At 44.4% G+C, this 15,682-nt stretch overlaps 1 protein-coding gene across 2 annotated transcripts in view; it reads left to right on the forward strand.

Annotated features, from left to right (window-relative positions):
* Window positions 1-15,682, forward strand: part of UHRF1BP1 (UHRF1 binding protein 1) — a 72,900-nt gene that overhangs the window by 52,181 nt on the left and 5,037 nt on the right. For both annotated transcript variants that reach the window (XM_027524954.1, XM_027524955.1), the window contains 7 exons: window positions 59-1,515; window positions 6,789-6,985; window positions 9,420-9,574; window positions 9,659-9,809; window positions 14,475-14,737; window positions 15,178-15,286; window positions 15,411-15,517. In XM_027524954.1, coding sequence (XP_027380755.1) covers window positions 59-1,515; window positions 6,789-6,985; window positions 9,420-9,574; window positions 9,659-9,809; window positions 14,475-14,737; window positions 15,178-15,286; window positions 15,411-15,517 — 2,439 coding nt within the window. The remainder of the gene's footprint in view (window positions 1-58; window positions 1,516-6,788; window positions 6,986-9,419; window positions 9,575-9,658; window positions 9,810-14,474; window positions 14,738-15,177; window positions 15,287-15,410; window positions 15,518-15,682) is intronic.

Genomic DNA, 15,682 nt, shown 5'->3' on the forward strand with positions numbered 1-15,682 from the left:
TGGGTTGCAGTGATGCTCAGCTGGCCGTTCTGAACTGGGTTTCATTTTCTCTCTGAAGGTGAGCTTCCCGCTGGAGAAGAGAGAGCGGGCTGTGTTGCATCGTCCCCAGTCCCTTGTCCTCTGTGCATCAGGCATGACTGCCACCAATACACGTCACGCTCCATACTGTAGCTGTCCAGACCTCCAGAGTCTCTTCCGGGGTTTTGCTGCTACTGAGTTCTTTCATTCCAGTTATGTTCAGTTTCCCAAGGTACCAGGCGGCTTCAGCTTTCTGCACATGTTTTTTATGGATCACGCCTTCCAGATGGATTCCTGCCTCCCTCAGTCTAGTGTTCTCCCTCCTCAGAGGCTTAAAGCTTCCCAGGACCTCTGGTCCATCCACTTCACCCAGATCTCCTTGGACTTTGAGGGAACAGAGAACTTCAAAGGCCACACCTTGAATTTTGTGGCCGCCTTCCCCTTGTCCATTTGGGCCTGCCTGCCCCTCCGCTGGCAACAAGCACAGGCACGAAAGCTGCGTATGGCCACAGAAGGGAGACTGAAACCGTCCGCCAGCTTTGGCAGTCCTGTCCATTCTGAGGCCCTGGCCCCTGACACTGTGTCCCATCAGAGGTCAAAGACTGAGCATGATTTGAAAAGCCTGTCAGGCCTTCCGGAAGTCATGGAGATCCCAAAAGAAGGCAGCGGCGGTGTGGACAGCAACGGGCCTCTGATGGAGCTGGAGGACACGGCGGGCGTGCACATGCTTGTGCACTCCCCTGCGCACATCTGCCTGCGGCTCGACCACTACCAGTACCTGGCCCTCCTTCGCCTGAAGGAGGTGCTTCAGGATCTTCAGGAGCAGCTGACTAAGGATACAGAGGCCATGACTGGGGCTCCCCTGCAGGACCAGACAGCCTGCATTGGCGTCCTCTTTCCCAGCGCGGAGGTGGTTCTGCTCATGCATCCTCCCCCTGGGGCTGATGAGGCTGACTCTGAGGGTTCAGATACTACCAGCCTGATAGATTCAGAGCTGTCTCCTTCAGAGGACCGGGAGCTGAAGTCTGACGCCTCCTCAGAACAGGGCCCAGCAAGCCCCGAGAAGGTTCTGGAAGACAGTGGCATTGAACATCTGGATGCATCCCAGGACAGGCCATTGCCTCTCCACAGCAACGGAGAAGTACAGGGTGCAGGTTCTCTTGCCCAGCAGGATGCAGGGAAGGGCCACAAGGCAGTTGATTCCTTACAGGCCAAGAGACCAAGCAGAGCCCAAGCATCTGACTCACCAGCTGCGTTGAAGCCCCCAGGGAGCAGGGATTCTGGTCTGAATGGACAGGGTGAGCTCATCCCCTTGAAGAACAAAGAAGGAGAATTATCAAGTGCTATTCACATGACCAAGGATGCCACCAAGGAGGCACTGCATGCCACCATGGACTTCACCAAGGAAGCTATGTCACTGACCAAGGATGCCTTCAGTCTGGGCAGAGACCGAATGACCTCCACCATGCACAAGATGCTGTCTCTGCCCCCAGCCAAGTGAGTGGTTCTCTGCCTCCCTCAGTCACTTCATCTTTTCCTTCTAGCTTTGGCTACGGGGCTCAGGCCTCCTGCCATGCACATTTGTAGACTGGGAAGTGCCTGTAGTCCAGGAGTGTGTGTAAAATGGGCTAGTTAATGTGGCAAAGGCTTTAGTTTTCAGAGTTGCCTGGAGAGCAGCAGAGGAACTTTCAGGTATTTAGAGGATAATAGGTATTTCAGTCAGAGAGATTTTATTTTCAGGACTACATCTAATCCTGTGATGGGGAAGAACCCAGAATTATAATAAAATAACATAATCCCATGAATTTTCACATGCCTCCATGTATCTTAGTCTGGTCTTGGGCAATTTTCAAGTCAACATTTATTGTTTCGTAGCATCAAGTTATCTCTTTCACTGATTCCCTATTGTTGATACAGATATACTGTATCAGAATAATAATGCCAGTATGATATTTTATTCTTTTCTGTGGGCCCTTGGGTAATATTTTGTTTGATGTAATCCCACAATAGTCTGTGGAGTTCGCTGCAGATGTTCATAGCCCAATTTATAGCTGAGGAAATGGAGGCTTCAGAGACCAGAGCCCTGTCTTTTATACATTGAAAAGCTGGATCCTGTCTTTTATACATTGAAAAGCTGGAGCTTTGGATTTGCTCTTTGTGGTACACCTATCAATATCTGCCAGGGTAATAAAGAGGGGAGAATTTCATCCATTCATGTCACAAATATTTTCTGAGCCCTTACTGTGCACGAGGCCCTGCATTAGGCATTGGGGCTATAGTAGGGAGTGAGCAGAAAACACAGAAATGTGCAGTCGGAAGGGAGGGAAGGCATAGATTTTTTCCACGAGTGTCTGTGCTTTCAGAAAGGATGATGAGAACTATGGAAAATCTTTGCTGAGAAGATCAATGGCTTTAGAGCTTTTGTTTAAGAGGATTTTCTTAAATTGGTCTCAAAGCAAAGCCTGCAAGTGGGCTTCTTCCTGCTTGGCCAAGATAGCCTAGGAGGAAAGAGAAGGAAAGCTTAAAAGATAAATTATATAATAATACTAGGCAAGATTTATTGACTGCTTTCTATGTGTCAGAAACTGTCCTAAATATTACAATATTAACCCAATGAATTATAAGAACCCTATAAGCAAGGAACTAATATCACTCCCCATTTTACAGATGAGGAAACTGAGGCTCAGAGAGGTAACAAACTTACTCAAGATCACACAGCTTGTGAGTGTTGGGGTGAGGATTGAGAGCCTGAACTCCCAGTCACCAAAGGTGCTGCCTTTACCAAATGCAGATGGGCGAGGGCTGGGGACAGAGGGAGGTGAAAGGAGAAAAGAAAGGTGTGTGTGACACGGGCTCGTTCAAACACCAGCACCGACTTCCCCACTGCCCAGGCTGGCGGCCTTTTCTCAGTCCTCTTTCTCCAGGACTCCAGCCCTTCCAGTCAGTCCATCCTGAGTGTTTGTAACCCTGCGCAGTTACTCACACTTCTCTGAAGTAGTCATCTTTTTCCTTGGCTGCTCTCTTCTTCCTTTTATCCTATAAATGTAACTGTTCCAAGGCACTAGGCTATCCATATTCTGATCACTTTTATCATCGTTTTATTTTTTAAATTATAAAAATGGGGTCTTCTTTGGTGGTCCAGTGATTAAGACTCCATGTTTCCACCATAAAGAGCCCGGGTTCAGTCTGTGGTTGGGGAACTAAGATCCTACATGCCACATGGCATGGCGCCCACCCCACTGAAAAATTATCAAAATAATTTGTGTTCATTTTGTCGATATGTAGAAAATAAAAGAATGAAGAAGCAAACATAAAAGTCACTGTAATGACACTATCCAGTGCGTGCGTGACGTGCTCAGTTCTGCAGTCGTGTCGACTCTGCGACCTGCAAAGGCTCCTCTGTCCGTGGGATTCTCCGGGCAATAATACTGGAGTGGGTTGCCATGCCCTCCTTCAGGGGATCTTCCCGACCCAGGGATTGAACCTGTGTCTCTTATGTCTTCTGCACTGGCAGGCAGGTTCTTCACCACTAGCTGGACCTGGAAAGCCCGACACTATCCAGAGCTAGCCCTCATTGACTTTCGAATCTTCCAGATTTTATACATGTATTTATGTGTCCATGTGAATGCTTGTACATGTTTGCACAATTTTTTAATAGGATTATGTTATTTCTATAGAATATAGAAAATTCCCACTTTTATTCACTTTGTTTAAGATTCCCATTCATGAAGTACTTGAATATATAATTTTTAATTGCCCTATTTTTGTTGTTGCTCAGTTGTGTCTGACTCCTTGTGACCCCATGGACTGTAGCACGCCAGGCTTTCCTGTCTTTCACCAACTCCTGGAGCTTGCTCAAACTCATGTCCATCAAGTCGCTGATGCCATCCAACCATCTCATCCTCTGTCGTCCCCTTCTCCTCCTGCCTTCAGTCTTTCCCGGCATCAGGGTCTTTTCCAATGAGTCAGTTCTTCTCATCAGGTGACCAAAGTATTGGAACTTCAGCTTCAACATTAGTACTTCCAATGTATTTTCAGGACTGATCTCCTTTAGGATTGACTGGTTTGATCTCCTTGCAGTCCAAGGGACTCTCAAGAGTCTTCTCCAACACCACAGTTCAAAAGCATCAATTCTTTGGTGAATTGGTTTATTATATTCTTGCAAATAGATACATCATAATTTATTCATCCAGTTCACAATCTAGCTTGCGGGGTTGTTTAGTCTGGTTCTACTTTTTTCTCTGGTGAAACCAATGCTGTGTTAAGTGTTCTTTTTTTTGTGAACATGACTCTTTATTCATATCTCAATCTTTTATTTTAGAATACAATAAAATCTTTAGAATAAAGATTTTATTAGAATAAAACCTAGGAAGTGGAATTATCGGGTCACACACTACGAACGTTTTAAGGTTCTTTTAAGTTGTTTAAAGGTTCTTTTAAACCTTAAACAATTTAAGGTTCTTCATTCATTTAAGATGAATTTGCCAAACGTTCAGATTTAGATCACTTTGCATTTTTGAATACATTTTGTTAACTCTTGAACAATATGGGAGTTAGGGGCACTGAATCTCTGTGCAGTTGAAAATCTGCATGTAACTTGTAGTTGGCCTTACCTGTAGAATGGTTCCTGCATATCTGTGGTTTCAGCGCATCCATAGATTCAGGTAACTGTAGACCATGTAGTCCTGTGTGTGCATGCTCAGTCACTGAGGCATGCCCAGCTCTTTGCGACCCCATGGACTGTAGCCCGCCAGGCGCCTCTGTCCATGGGATTTCCCAGGCAAGAATGCTGGAGTGGGTTGCGATTTCCTTCTCCAGGGGATCTTCCTGACTCAGGGACTGAACCTGCATCTCCTTACATTGCAGGTGGATTCTTTACCACTGAGCCACCTGGGAAGCCCTGTAGTACTAAAATCTGTACTGTTGAGAAAAGAATACATATAAGTGGACCTGTGCAGTTCAAACCTGTGATGTTCAAGGGTCAGCTGTACTTTCTCTCTTGGTTATTTTGTCCATTGACTCACTTCTGCAAGAGTCCTTATTTTCAGTCCTGATTTCCTTCCCTCCCCTGCTGTTCCTTTAAAACTATCTACTGCACATAGTTCCACATGGCTCTCCAGGGGTGCCTTGAACCTCACATGTGTAAAACTAAATTCCTTATCCCAGACCAGCTCTTTTTTTCTTTATTTTTTGGGTGACCTCATTCTCCTGCTCATTCAAGCTCTGCCTTTTCCAGGCATTTGTCAGGTTCTGACCATACTTTTAAATTTAGTCATACTTCAGAATCATCTGGAGGCTTGTTAAAACACAGAGTGCTGAGCCCTACCCTCAGAGTTCCTCTTCCAGGAGGTCTGAGATGAAGCCTGAGAAGTTACTTTTTAATAAATTCTCCTTTAGATACTAATGCTCCTAGGAGGGTGACTCTGAGTATAGGGCTCTAGGGAGTCTCACATCAGTTTTTCCTGTCTGCTCCCACAGGTGGAGTATTTTAGTAAACTGTTGGTTGATTTTCTTGTTGGATGTCTTTCCATCTCTAGCTTATTTGAAAAAGGCAGGTCAGACTTCCTAAAACACAGGTGTAATCCTATTATTTCCCTATTCTAAACCCTTCTGGCCTTTTCTTTTTTCTGAGTTGAGTTTGAACTTCTTAGTGTGGTATTATCAATTATTGTGATATATCCATATGGCACATTATATTTTTTTAAAAATAGACTATTTTCTAGAGCAGTTTTAGCGACATAGCAATATTGAGTGGACAGTACAGAGATTTCTCATCTCTCTCCTACACGTCATAGTTTTCAGAGCACTTTCATGCATTGTCTTCTATCCAGGGTTTCCTATGATCTGGCTGCAACTCATGTGGTTAAGTGAAAAGAGCACTTAGCAAGAAGTTAGGAGACTTGGGTTCTTCTTAATTCTACCTTTAGCTGAAACTGAGTCAGTTTCTTCACCTGTATCATAGGAGGGTGGACTCAAAAGGTCTTTACAAGTTTCTTTAAAGAAACCTTCTAACTTTGACTTCTGTTGCTCTTCCCCAGCAAAGCCTGTGCTCCAGCTGAGCTACGCTGCTTGCTAGTCTGCAAGGTACCTTTTGTTTTCTGGTGCAACAACTTTGTTCAGGCTGATTCTTCCCCACGGAAGGCCCTCTGTGCTGTCTCCTTCACAGTCTTTCAAGGACCACCTCACACATCATCTCTTTCCTCAGAGCCATTCCTGATCCCCTTCTTTTCATCGTTTCCCTTTTTTTGGCATTGGCTAGCCTTTGGCTTGTATCCCTGTCCCTCTTACAGTGTGTGACTTATTACCGTGTAATGTTATTTGTGTATAGTCCCCTGTCTCCTGATAGAATACACATTTTTTGAGGACAGGGAGGGTGTCTTATTTGTCACTGGCCACCACTGCCCTGTGTCTTGTGTGGTGCTTTGTATGCAGAAGTTACTCAGTAAATGCTTGAGGAATGGCTTTGGGTACAACTCATAAGCACCAGGGCTGTAGGTAGTAGGTCTCTGCTATAGATAGGATAATCCTGAATAACCTTGACATTTGACATGGGAGAACTGCCTGTGCAGTTTGAAATGCTGGAATAGGAGGGTTCAGAAAGGCCCAGCAGTTGAAAAATGGTGTGACCCCCTTCTACAGAAGGTAATAGTTGACCTCAAAGTTTATGCTTACAGTAGTTGTCTGGGCTGAAAAGGGTGGGTTTTGCAAGGGAATGAAACAACGTGCCTCCTAAGCCACATTCGTGGTTTCTGTTTTTGTTTTTCAAACAGGGAGCCTGTGGCCAAGGTAGACGAAGGGGCGGCAGCCCCCGTAAGTGGAGGTGCTGCCCGACTCCGATTTTTCTCCATGAAGAGGACAGTATCCCAGCAGTCATTTGATGGCGTCTCGTTGGATAACAGTGGCCCTGAAGACCGGATTTCAGTGGACAGTGACGGCAGTGAGAGCTTCGTGATGCTCTTGGAGTCTGGTAAGTGGACGCAGAGCCAGGCAGAGTCGTAGAGCCTCAAGAGGGCTCTTCTGGTGCCTGTATTCAGACCAGCAGGACGCAGAAGGGGCTGAGCTCTGAGGAAGCAGACATTTTCTTAATCAAAGCCAAAGAAGAGCGAAGTTTTCGTGGATTTGTGAGTCTGAATTTATCCTCACATCTTCTAGGTTATTGATAGGTATTTGACCCTTATCACAGAACAACACTCAAAGAAGAGAGCGCTAGTCTTAGAGCCGTGGAGCGATGGCAGTAGGTTAACTTTGTGGCTGTGTCAATGCTGTGTGTGTGTGTTTCCTATCTTTTGCTTAACTATGTGTTTCATTGTTGGAAAATAACCAGGAGCTTTTTGTCTATAGTACAATGAGTAACTTTCAGGAGTTAGATTAAACCCCACTAGGAGTTAGACTAATTCTTTCAGCTTATCAAAATGAAAACTTTTAAAATCGGCCCTTGTGTGCATGCTAAGTCGCTTCAGTTGTGCCCAGCTCTTTGCAACCCTATGGACTGTAGCCCACCAGGCTCTCTGTCCATGGGATTCTCTAGGCAAGAATACTGGAGTGGGTTGCCATGCCCTCCTCCAGGGGATCTTCCCTACTCAAGGATCGAACTCGCGTCTCTTGTGGCTCCTGCATTGCAGATGGATTCTTTACCGCTGAGCAACCAGGGAAGCGTAAAATCGTCACTTAAGAGTATCTAAATGAAAATAAAAAGAGAATATACTGTTTCTTAAACTGGATGGCATATCCATGTTTGTTTTATTATTAATTTCTTGTGGAAAAATCCAAATATTTAAAAATAGAATCAAATAATGAACCTCATATACCCATTACCTAGCTTGGGATATTAAGAACTCATGGCAGTTTTTTTAAAAATTATTTTTATTTGGAAAGGTTTCCATTTCCAAATATGATCACAACTGCCATATGACAGATTTTCGACAAAATCTTTATTATTACTGTCCCAGTTCATTTCAGTTTAGTCGCCCAGTCATGTCTGACTCTTTGCAACCCCATGGACTGCAGCACACCAGGCCTCCTTGTCCATCACCAATTCCCAGAGTTTACTCAAACCCATGTCCATTGAGTTAGTGATGCCATCCAACCAGCTCATCCTTTGTCGTCCCCTTCTCCTCCTGCCTTCAATCTTTCCCAGTATCAGGGTCTTTTCCAGTGAGTCAGTTCTTTGCATTGGGTGGCCACAGTATTGGAGTTTCAGCTTCAGCATCAGTCCTTCCAGTGAATATTCAGGACTGATCTCCTTTAGGATGGACTGGTTGGATCTCCTTGCAGTCCAAGGGACTCTCAAGTCTTCTCTAACACCACAGTTCAAAAGCATCAATTCTTCGGCATTCAGCTTTCTTTGTAGTCCAACTCTCACATCTATACATGACTACTGGAAAAACCATGGCTTTGACTAGACGGACCTTTGTTGGCAGAGTAATGTCTCTGCTTTTTAATATGCTGTCCAGGTTGATCATAACTTTCCTTCCAAGGAGCCAGCGTCTTTTAATTTCATGGCTGCAATCACCATCTGCAGTGATTTTGGAGCCCAAAAAAGTAAAGTCTCTCATAGTTTCCACTGTTTCCCCATCTATTTGCCATAAAGCGATGGGACCAGATGTCATGGCAATTCTTATTTCATTTATTCTGCCCTCTTCCCTTCTTTCCATATTACTTTGAAGCAAATCCCAACCATATCATTTTATCCATAAATATATAAATATGTTCATTACACATCTCTAGAAAATACAGATTTTTAACCAAATTAAAAGTTTTTAAAATTATGGTAAAATGTACATAACATAAAATTTACCATCGTAATTATTTTTAACTATAATTTAGTAGCATCAAGTACCTTCAGATCATTGTACAACCATCACCCACTATCTATCTCTAGAGCCTTTTCATCTTGCAAAACTGAAAGTCTATACACATTAAACAATAACTGCTCATTCCCTCTTCCACCAGCCGCTAGCAACCACCATTCTACTTTCTGTCTCCATGAATTTGACCACTTTAGGTACCTCACGTAAATGGAATTGTACATGACTGGCTTATTTCATTTAACATGATGTCTCTGTGGTTCATTTATGCTGTATGTAGCATGTGTCAGAATTTCCTTCCTTTTTAAAGCTAGTATTTATTTTCCATTTGTACCACATTTTGTTTAACCGTTTTTCGGTCCATAGACACTTGGGTTGCTTCCATTTACAGGCTTTTTTCAACATGAACAAATACCATTGTCACACTTTAAAAAATTAACAATAATTCCCTAAATTCATTAAATATCCAGTTAGTCTTGAAATTTCCAGTTTTCTCATGAATGTCATAAGTTTTTTGTTTTTACAATTGTCACTAGAGATTGGATTTGAGTAAAATTTTTTGACTCTCCAACTCTTGTTATCTTTCTTTTGCAGAGTCTGGTCCAGAATCTCTTCCACCGGGATCTCTTCCCAATGCTGTGGACAGTGCTGGTGTTCAAGAGAACCCTGTTGTGGATAGTTATGGCCAGGGGTCGCCAGAGGCCAACAGTTCGGTCTCACCCAGTGGGGAAGACCTCAGTCTTCACCTGGTCAGCTGTTCTACTTTCTTCTCTGCAGAGGGTGGGCTCTCAGCTGGCAGCTTGGGACTCAGCTAAGCGTGTCTCCCGTTACAGGTCTCAGTTCTGGTCCTGAAGGTGCATGAGGTGTCTCTGGGGATTGAGGTACGTGGTGAGGACCTGACTGTGGCCCTGCAAGCAGAGAAGCTGACCCTCCAGCAGCCGGGAACCGTGGGACTCTGGCAGTTCCTGCACGGACAGTGCCCAGGTAAGGATGGTGGGATTCCAGGAGAGCTAGTGGGATTTGAGCTGGGGTAGAGAGGAGGATAGTCAGAGCTTAAGCTGCTCCTGTCCTGTGCTCCAGGGGCAGCCAGCTGAGTGCCAAGTCCTTGGCGCTTCTCTCCAGCAGCCGTTAGGGGGAGGAAGAAGTCTAACGAAGCCTCCTCCTCACAAGGAGCCGCCCAGAGCTCTCGCTGAGGCTTTGTGCCCGGCAGGCTGGTCTCCATCCTCACCTCCCCAGTGCCCCTTACCCTCATATGTGAGCACAGTGTCCACTTGTTTGTTTGTGGGGCTGCTAACATCAAGCTGTATCTGATCAGGGAGCTTCTGATTCAGTCCTTTGATGTAAATTATCATTTATACTTTAAAAGATGGCAGGGAAAATCTGGACTTAAACTACATGCTTCGTTTTTTAAAAATTTTATTTTTAAATATTGAGTAGATATGCTTGTAAAGTAGAATGCTTATAAAAAATATATATAAGGTATAAAATAATCACAAAACAATGAATGCATGTACCTACTACCTAGTTTAATAAATAGAACAGTACCATTAAGTTTGAGCCCCGGGAGCCCCTCTCCAGAACCTTCCTCTTGCCTCTCACCTATCATAGGGGATCACTATCCTGAATTTGTATTTTTCATTTTCTTGCTTTACAATTCTTCCACATGTTTTTTTTTTTATCAGTGTATTTAGCTGTGTAGGCTTTTGAGTTTTTCTAAGTGGAATTATTGTTTATATTCTTTTGTGATTTTCTCCTTTCAAGTACTATGATTTCACATCCTTCTAGGTTGTTGAGTTAGCTGTAATTCATTCATTTTCACTACTTTATAATATTCTATTGGAGAAATGTATGACTTTTTAAACAACTGCTTTAATGAGGTATAATATGCGTACTATGAAATTCACTCTTTGTGTGTACTTTGATAAATATTAGTAAGCTTCCAGAGTTCTGCAACCATCACCATCACCCCCCAAATCTCTCTTGTACTCATTACTCTGTTCACGTCTTCATTCTATTCTGAACAGACATGTGGTTTGTTTCCACTTTTTTTTGCTGTTTCAAATAGGGTTCTTTTGACATGCCCATCCTTGTATATGTCTCCTGTTACGTATGTTGGAGAGTTTCTCCAGGTTTATGTTCCTGAGGAAATAGTTGCTAGGTCATTAGGGTAGGTATAGCTGTCATTTTGCTAGATAATGCCCATTTTTTCCCCAGAACGGTTGTACCAATTTACAGGTATATAGGTATGTAAGTTGCTTCATAGCCTTGGCTGCACCTGAGCTTATTCTTCATGCAGTTTTGAGTAAATTAACATAGATCCTGCTTGGCTTCCTGAGAGAAAGATGAGAAGATCAAGACTTGGAGAAAGGAAGAGATGATCAAATTTAGCAGAGTTGAGGGTCCACTGTTTGTTTATTCATTTTTGGCTGTGCTGTATGGCTTGTAAGATCTCAATTCCTCAACCAGGGGATGAACCTGGGTCCTAGCAGTGAAAGAGTTGAGATCTAACTACTAGACCATCAGGGAACTCCCGAGGGTCCTCTGTTTCAGCTTCACCTTGGCTATTAGCCCACTGCCTCTGATTCTAAGCAAGACCAGCTTTTTAATTGGTCCTTAATGTCCCTCCTACCATGAGAGGCATTAAAGCAGACTGGCCAAGCCCATGGTCTTTGCAGTCAGGCAGCTTGCATGCAGCTCCTACCTTGCTACTTGCAAACTGTGTTACTTTGTTGGTTTTAAAAAAAGTGTTTATTTTTGGCTACACTGGGTCTTTGTTGCTGTGTGTGGGCTTTCTCTAGTTGCAGTGAGTGGGGAGTACTCTGGAGTTGCAGCACGTGGGCTTCTTATTGCAGTGGGTTCTGTTGTTGCAGAGCACAGGCTCTAGAACATGGGCTGCAGTAGTTGTGGTGCAAGGGCTTTGTTGCCCTGTGGTATGTGGGATCTTCCCAGAACAGGGACCAGACCCTGTCCCCTTCCTTGGCAGGCAGACTGAACCACTGGACCACCAGGGAAGTCCACAACCTTTGCTGCTTTGGCAGGTTACTCTCTGTGCCTCAGTTCTCTCATCTGTAAAATGGGAAGATAATAACACTTCTGGTACAGGGCTGTTATGAATATTCAGTTCAGTTCAGTCACTCAGTCGTGTCCGACTCTTTGCGACCCATGGACTGCAGCACGCCAGGCCTCCCTGTCCATCACCAACTCCCGGAGTTTACTCAAACTCATGTCCATTGAGTCAGTGATGCCATCCAACCATCGCATCCTCTGTCGTCCCCTTCTCCTCCTGCCCTCAATCTTTCCCAGCATCAGGGTCTTTTCAAATGAGTCCACTCTTTGCATCAGGTGGCCAAAGAATTGGAGTTTCAGCTTCAACATCAGTCCTTCCAATGAATATTCAGGACTGATCTCCTTTAGGATGGACTGGTTGGATCTGCTTGCAGTCCAAGGGACTCTCAAGAGTCTTCTCCAACACCACAGTTCAAAAGCATCAATTCTTTGACGCTCAGCTTTCTTTATAATCCAACTCTCACATCTATACATGCTACTGGAAAAACCATAGCCTTGACTAGATGGACCTTTGTTGGCAAAGTAATGTTTCTGCTTTTTAATATGCTGTCTAGGTTGGTAATAACTTTTCTTCCAAGGAGTAAGTGTCTTTTAATTTTATGGCTGTAGTCACCATCTGCGGTGATTTTGAAGCCCCCCCAAATAAAGTCTGACACTGTTTCCACTGTTTCCCCATCTATTTGTCATGAAGTGATGGGACTGGATGCCATGATCTTAGTTTTCTGAATGTTGAGCTTTAAGCCAACTTTTTCACTCTCCTCTTTCACTTTCATCAAGAGGCTCTTTAGTTCTTCTTCACTTTCTGCCATAAGGGTCATCTGCATATCTGAGGTTATTGATATTTCTCCTGGCAATCTTGATTCCAGCTTGTGCTTCCTCCAGCCCAGGGTCTCTCATGATGTACTCTGCATATAAGTTAAATAAGCAGGGTGACAATATACAGCCTTGACGTACTCCTTTCACTATTTGGAACCAGTCTGTTGTTCCATGTCCAGTTCTAACTGTTGCTTCCTGACTTGCATACAGGTTTCTCAAGAGGCAGGTTTGGTGGTCTGGTATTCCCATCTCTTTCAAAATTTTCCACAGTTTATTGTGATCCACACAGTCAAAGGCTTTGGCATAGTCAATAAAGCAGAAATAGATGTTTTTCTGGAACTCCCTTGCTTTTTCAGTGATCCAGTGGATGTTGGCAATTTGATCTCTGGTTCCTCTGCCTTTTCTAAAACCAGCCAACATCAGGAAGTTCATGGTTCATGTATTACTGAAGCCTGGCTTGGAGAATTTTGAGCATTACTTTACTAGCGTGTGAGATGAGTGCGATTGTGCAGTAGTTTGAGCCTTCTTTGGCATTGCCTTTCTTAGGGATTGGAATGAAAACTGACTTTTTCCAGTCCTGTGGCCACTGCTGAGTTTTCCAAATTTGCTGGCATATTGAGTGCAGCACTTTCACAGCATCATGTTTTAGGGTTTGAAATAGCTCAACTGGAATTCCATCACCTCCACTAGCTTTGTTCGTAGTGATGCTTCCTAAGGCCCACCTGACTTCACATTCCAGGATGCCTGGCTCTAGGTCAGTGATCACACCATCATGAAAAAAGATGTCCTTTTCATTATAGGGGACTGGAACGCAAAAATAGGAAGTCAAGAAACACCTGGAGTAACAGGCAAAGTTGGCTATGGAGTACAGAATGAAGCAGGCCAAAGGCTAATAGTTTCGCCAAGAGAATGCACTGGTCATAGCAAACACCCTCTTCCAACAACACAAGAGAAGACTCTACACATGGACATCACCAGATGGCCAACACCAAAATTAGATTGATTACATTATTTGCAGCCGAAGATGGAAAAGCTCTATACAGTCAGCAAAAACAAGACCGGGAGCTGACTGTGGCTCAGATCATGACCTCCTTATTGCCAAATTCAGACTTAAATTGAAGAAAATAGGGAAAACCACTAGACCATTCAAGTATGACCTAAATCACATCCTGAACGATTATACAGTGGAAGTGAGAAATAGATTGAAGGGACTAGATCTGATAGACAGAGTGCTTGCAGAACTATGGACGGAGGTTAGTTACTTGTACAGGAGACAGAGATCAAGACCATCCCCAAGAAAAAGGAATGCAAAAAGGCAAAATGGCTGTCTGAGGAGGCCTTACAAAGAGCTGTGAAAAGAAGAGAAGCAAAAAGCAAAGGCAAAAAGGAAAGATATACCCATTTGAATGCAGAGTTCCAAAGAATAGCGAGGAGAGATAAGAAAGTCTTCCTCAGTGAACAGTGCAAAGAAATAGAGGAAAACAATAGAATGGGAAAGACTAGAGATCTCTTCAAGAAAATTAGAGATACCAAGGGAACTTTTCATGCAAAGATGAGCTCAATAAAGGACAGAAATGGTATGGACCTAACAGTAGCAGAAGATACTAAGGAGAGGTGGCAAGAATACACAGAAGAACTGTACAAGAAAGATCTTTACGACTGAGATAATCACAATGGTTGTGAATATTAACTATATATTAAAGTGCTTTGAGCAATCACTGGCTGGTAATTAATTAATGTATTTTCCTTCTGTCTTGCTTCACAAAGGCACAAGCTTTCAGGACTCCTCCACTTCGAAGACTGGCCACATCAGGCCAGCTGTGGGCCTTCGCTTTGAGGTGGGGCCTGGTGCAGCTGTTCATTCCCCTCTGGCTACACAGAACGGCTTCCTGCATTTGTTGCTTCAGGGCTGTGACCTTGAGCTGCTCACTTCGGTGCTCAGTGGCCTGGGGCCCTTCTTGGAGGATGAGGAGATACCAGTGGTGGTTCCCATGCAGATTGAGCTCCTGAACTCCAGGGTCACTCTAAAGGTGAGAGGAACTTTGGGGTTTACCCTAGACTTGGTCAAGCAACGGATTCTTGACCCTTGACCCTGTTAACAGTGACAGCTGTTAACTTCTTCTCATGTCCCTGTGAAATGTGGGGAGGACCAAGTGAGGAAAGGCATGTTAGTATTCACTACTACAGTAGTACCTAAGTATGTAGTAGCAGCAAAAAGTTCTAGGTTCAAGTGAGGGGGGCCTTGTCTCTAGCCCTGCCCTTTGGCATGCAGCATGACTGTGCAAGCCCACAGGTTAGCAGATCCTCAGGCTCACTGTGTCTAGAATGGGAGAGACTCATTATGCGTCTCATGCCTCGCTAGAGTGTATGGATACACAGTGCTTCCAGCTCCACAGTTGGAAGCATGGCTTGTTACCTAAGCTGCACTGAGTTGGTTGGGGGCCTCATGTGGCTTCTCTCTTTCTTGCAGGATGATGTCCCCCCCATCTACCCCACCTCACCAGGCCCCATACCCATCACTCTGTCCGTGGAGCACACTGTCCTGAGTCGGAGTGACGATGGTGTGTTCCACATAGGTGGTGAGTAGGGCTTGTCAGCCTCCCGGCTTCTCTACCTTTCTGCTCCTGTAAGGAAATAGACGACAAGTAGGAACAGTCCGCTTGTTGCTGGCAGTTGTCATTCAGAGCCTTTACTTTTTTCCAGCTGCTGCTCAAGACAGACCATCAGCCAAAGCACCTAAGAGTGAGACGAGGCAGCCCCCCAAAGAACAGGTGTTTTTGGTGTCCACCGGGGAGGCTTTTGGTCCACAGGTGAGGCCCTAACTGAACAGTACCTTTCCTGTAAACCCTTTGGGGTTGTAATCATAGAAGTGGGTAAAATCCAGAGGGCTGACAAGGTTGCTTGTGCTGGTACAGCTGGGCGGTCTGGGCTTTTGTCACCTAGCAGTAGCTTCTGGAAGTGCTGAACAGAGGCTG

The sequence above is a fragment of the Bos indicus x Bos taurus genome, chromosome 23 (assembly GCF_003369695.1).
Source record: "Bos indicus x Bos taurus breed Angus x Brahman F1 hybrid chromosome 23, Bos_hybrid_MaternalHap_v2.0, whole genome shotgun sequence".
NCBI classification, from domain to species: Eukaryota; Metazoa; Chordata; class Mammalia; order Artiodactyla; family Bovidae; genus Bos; species Bos indicus x Bos taurus.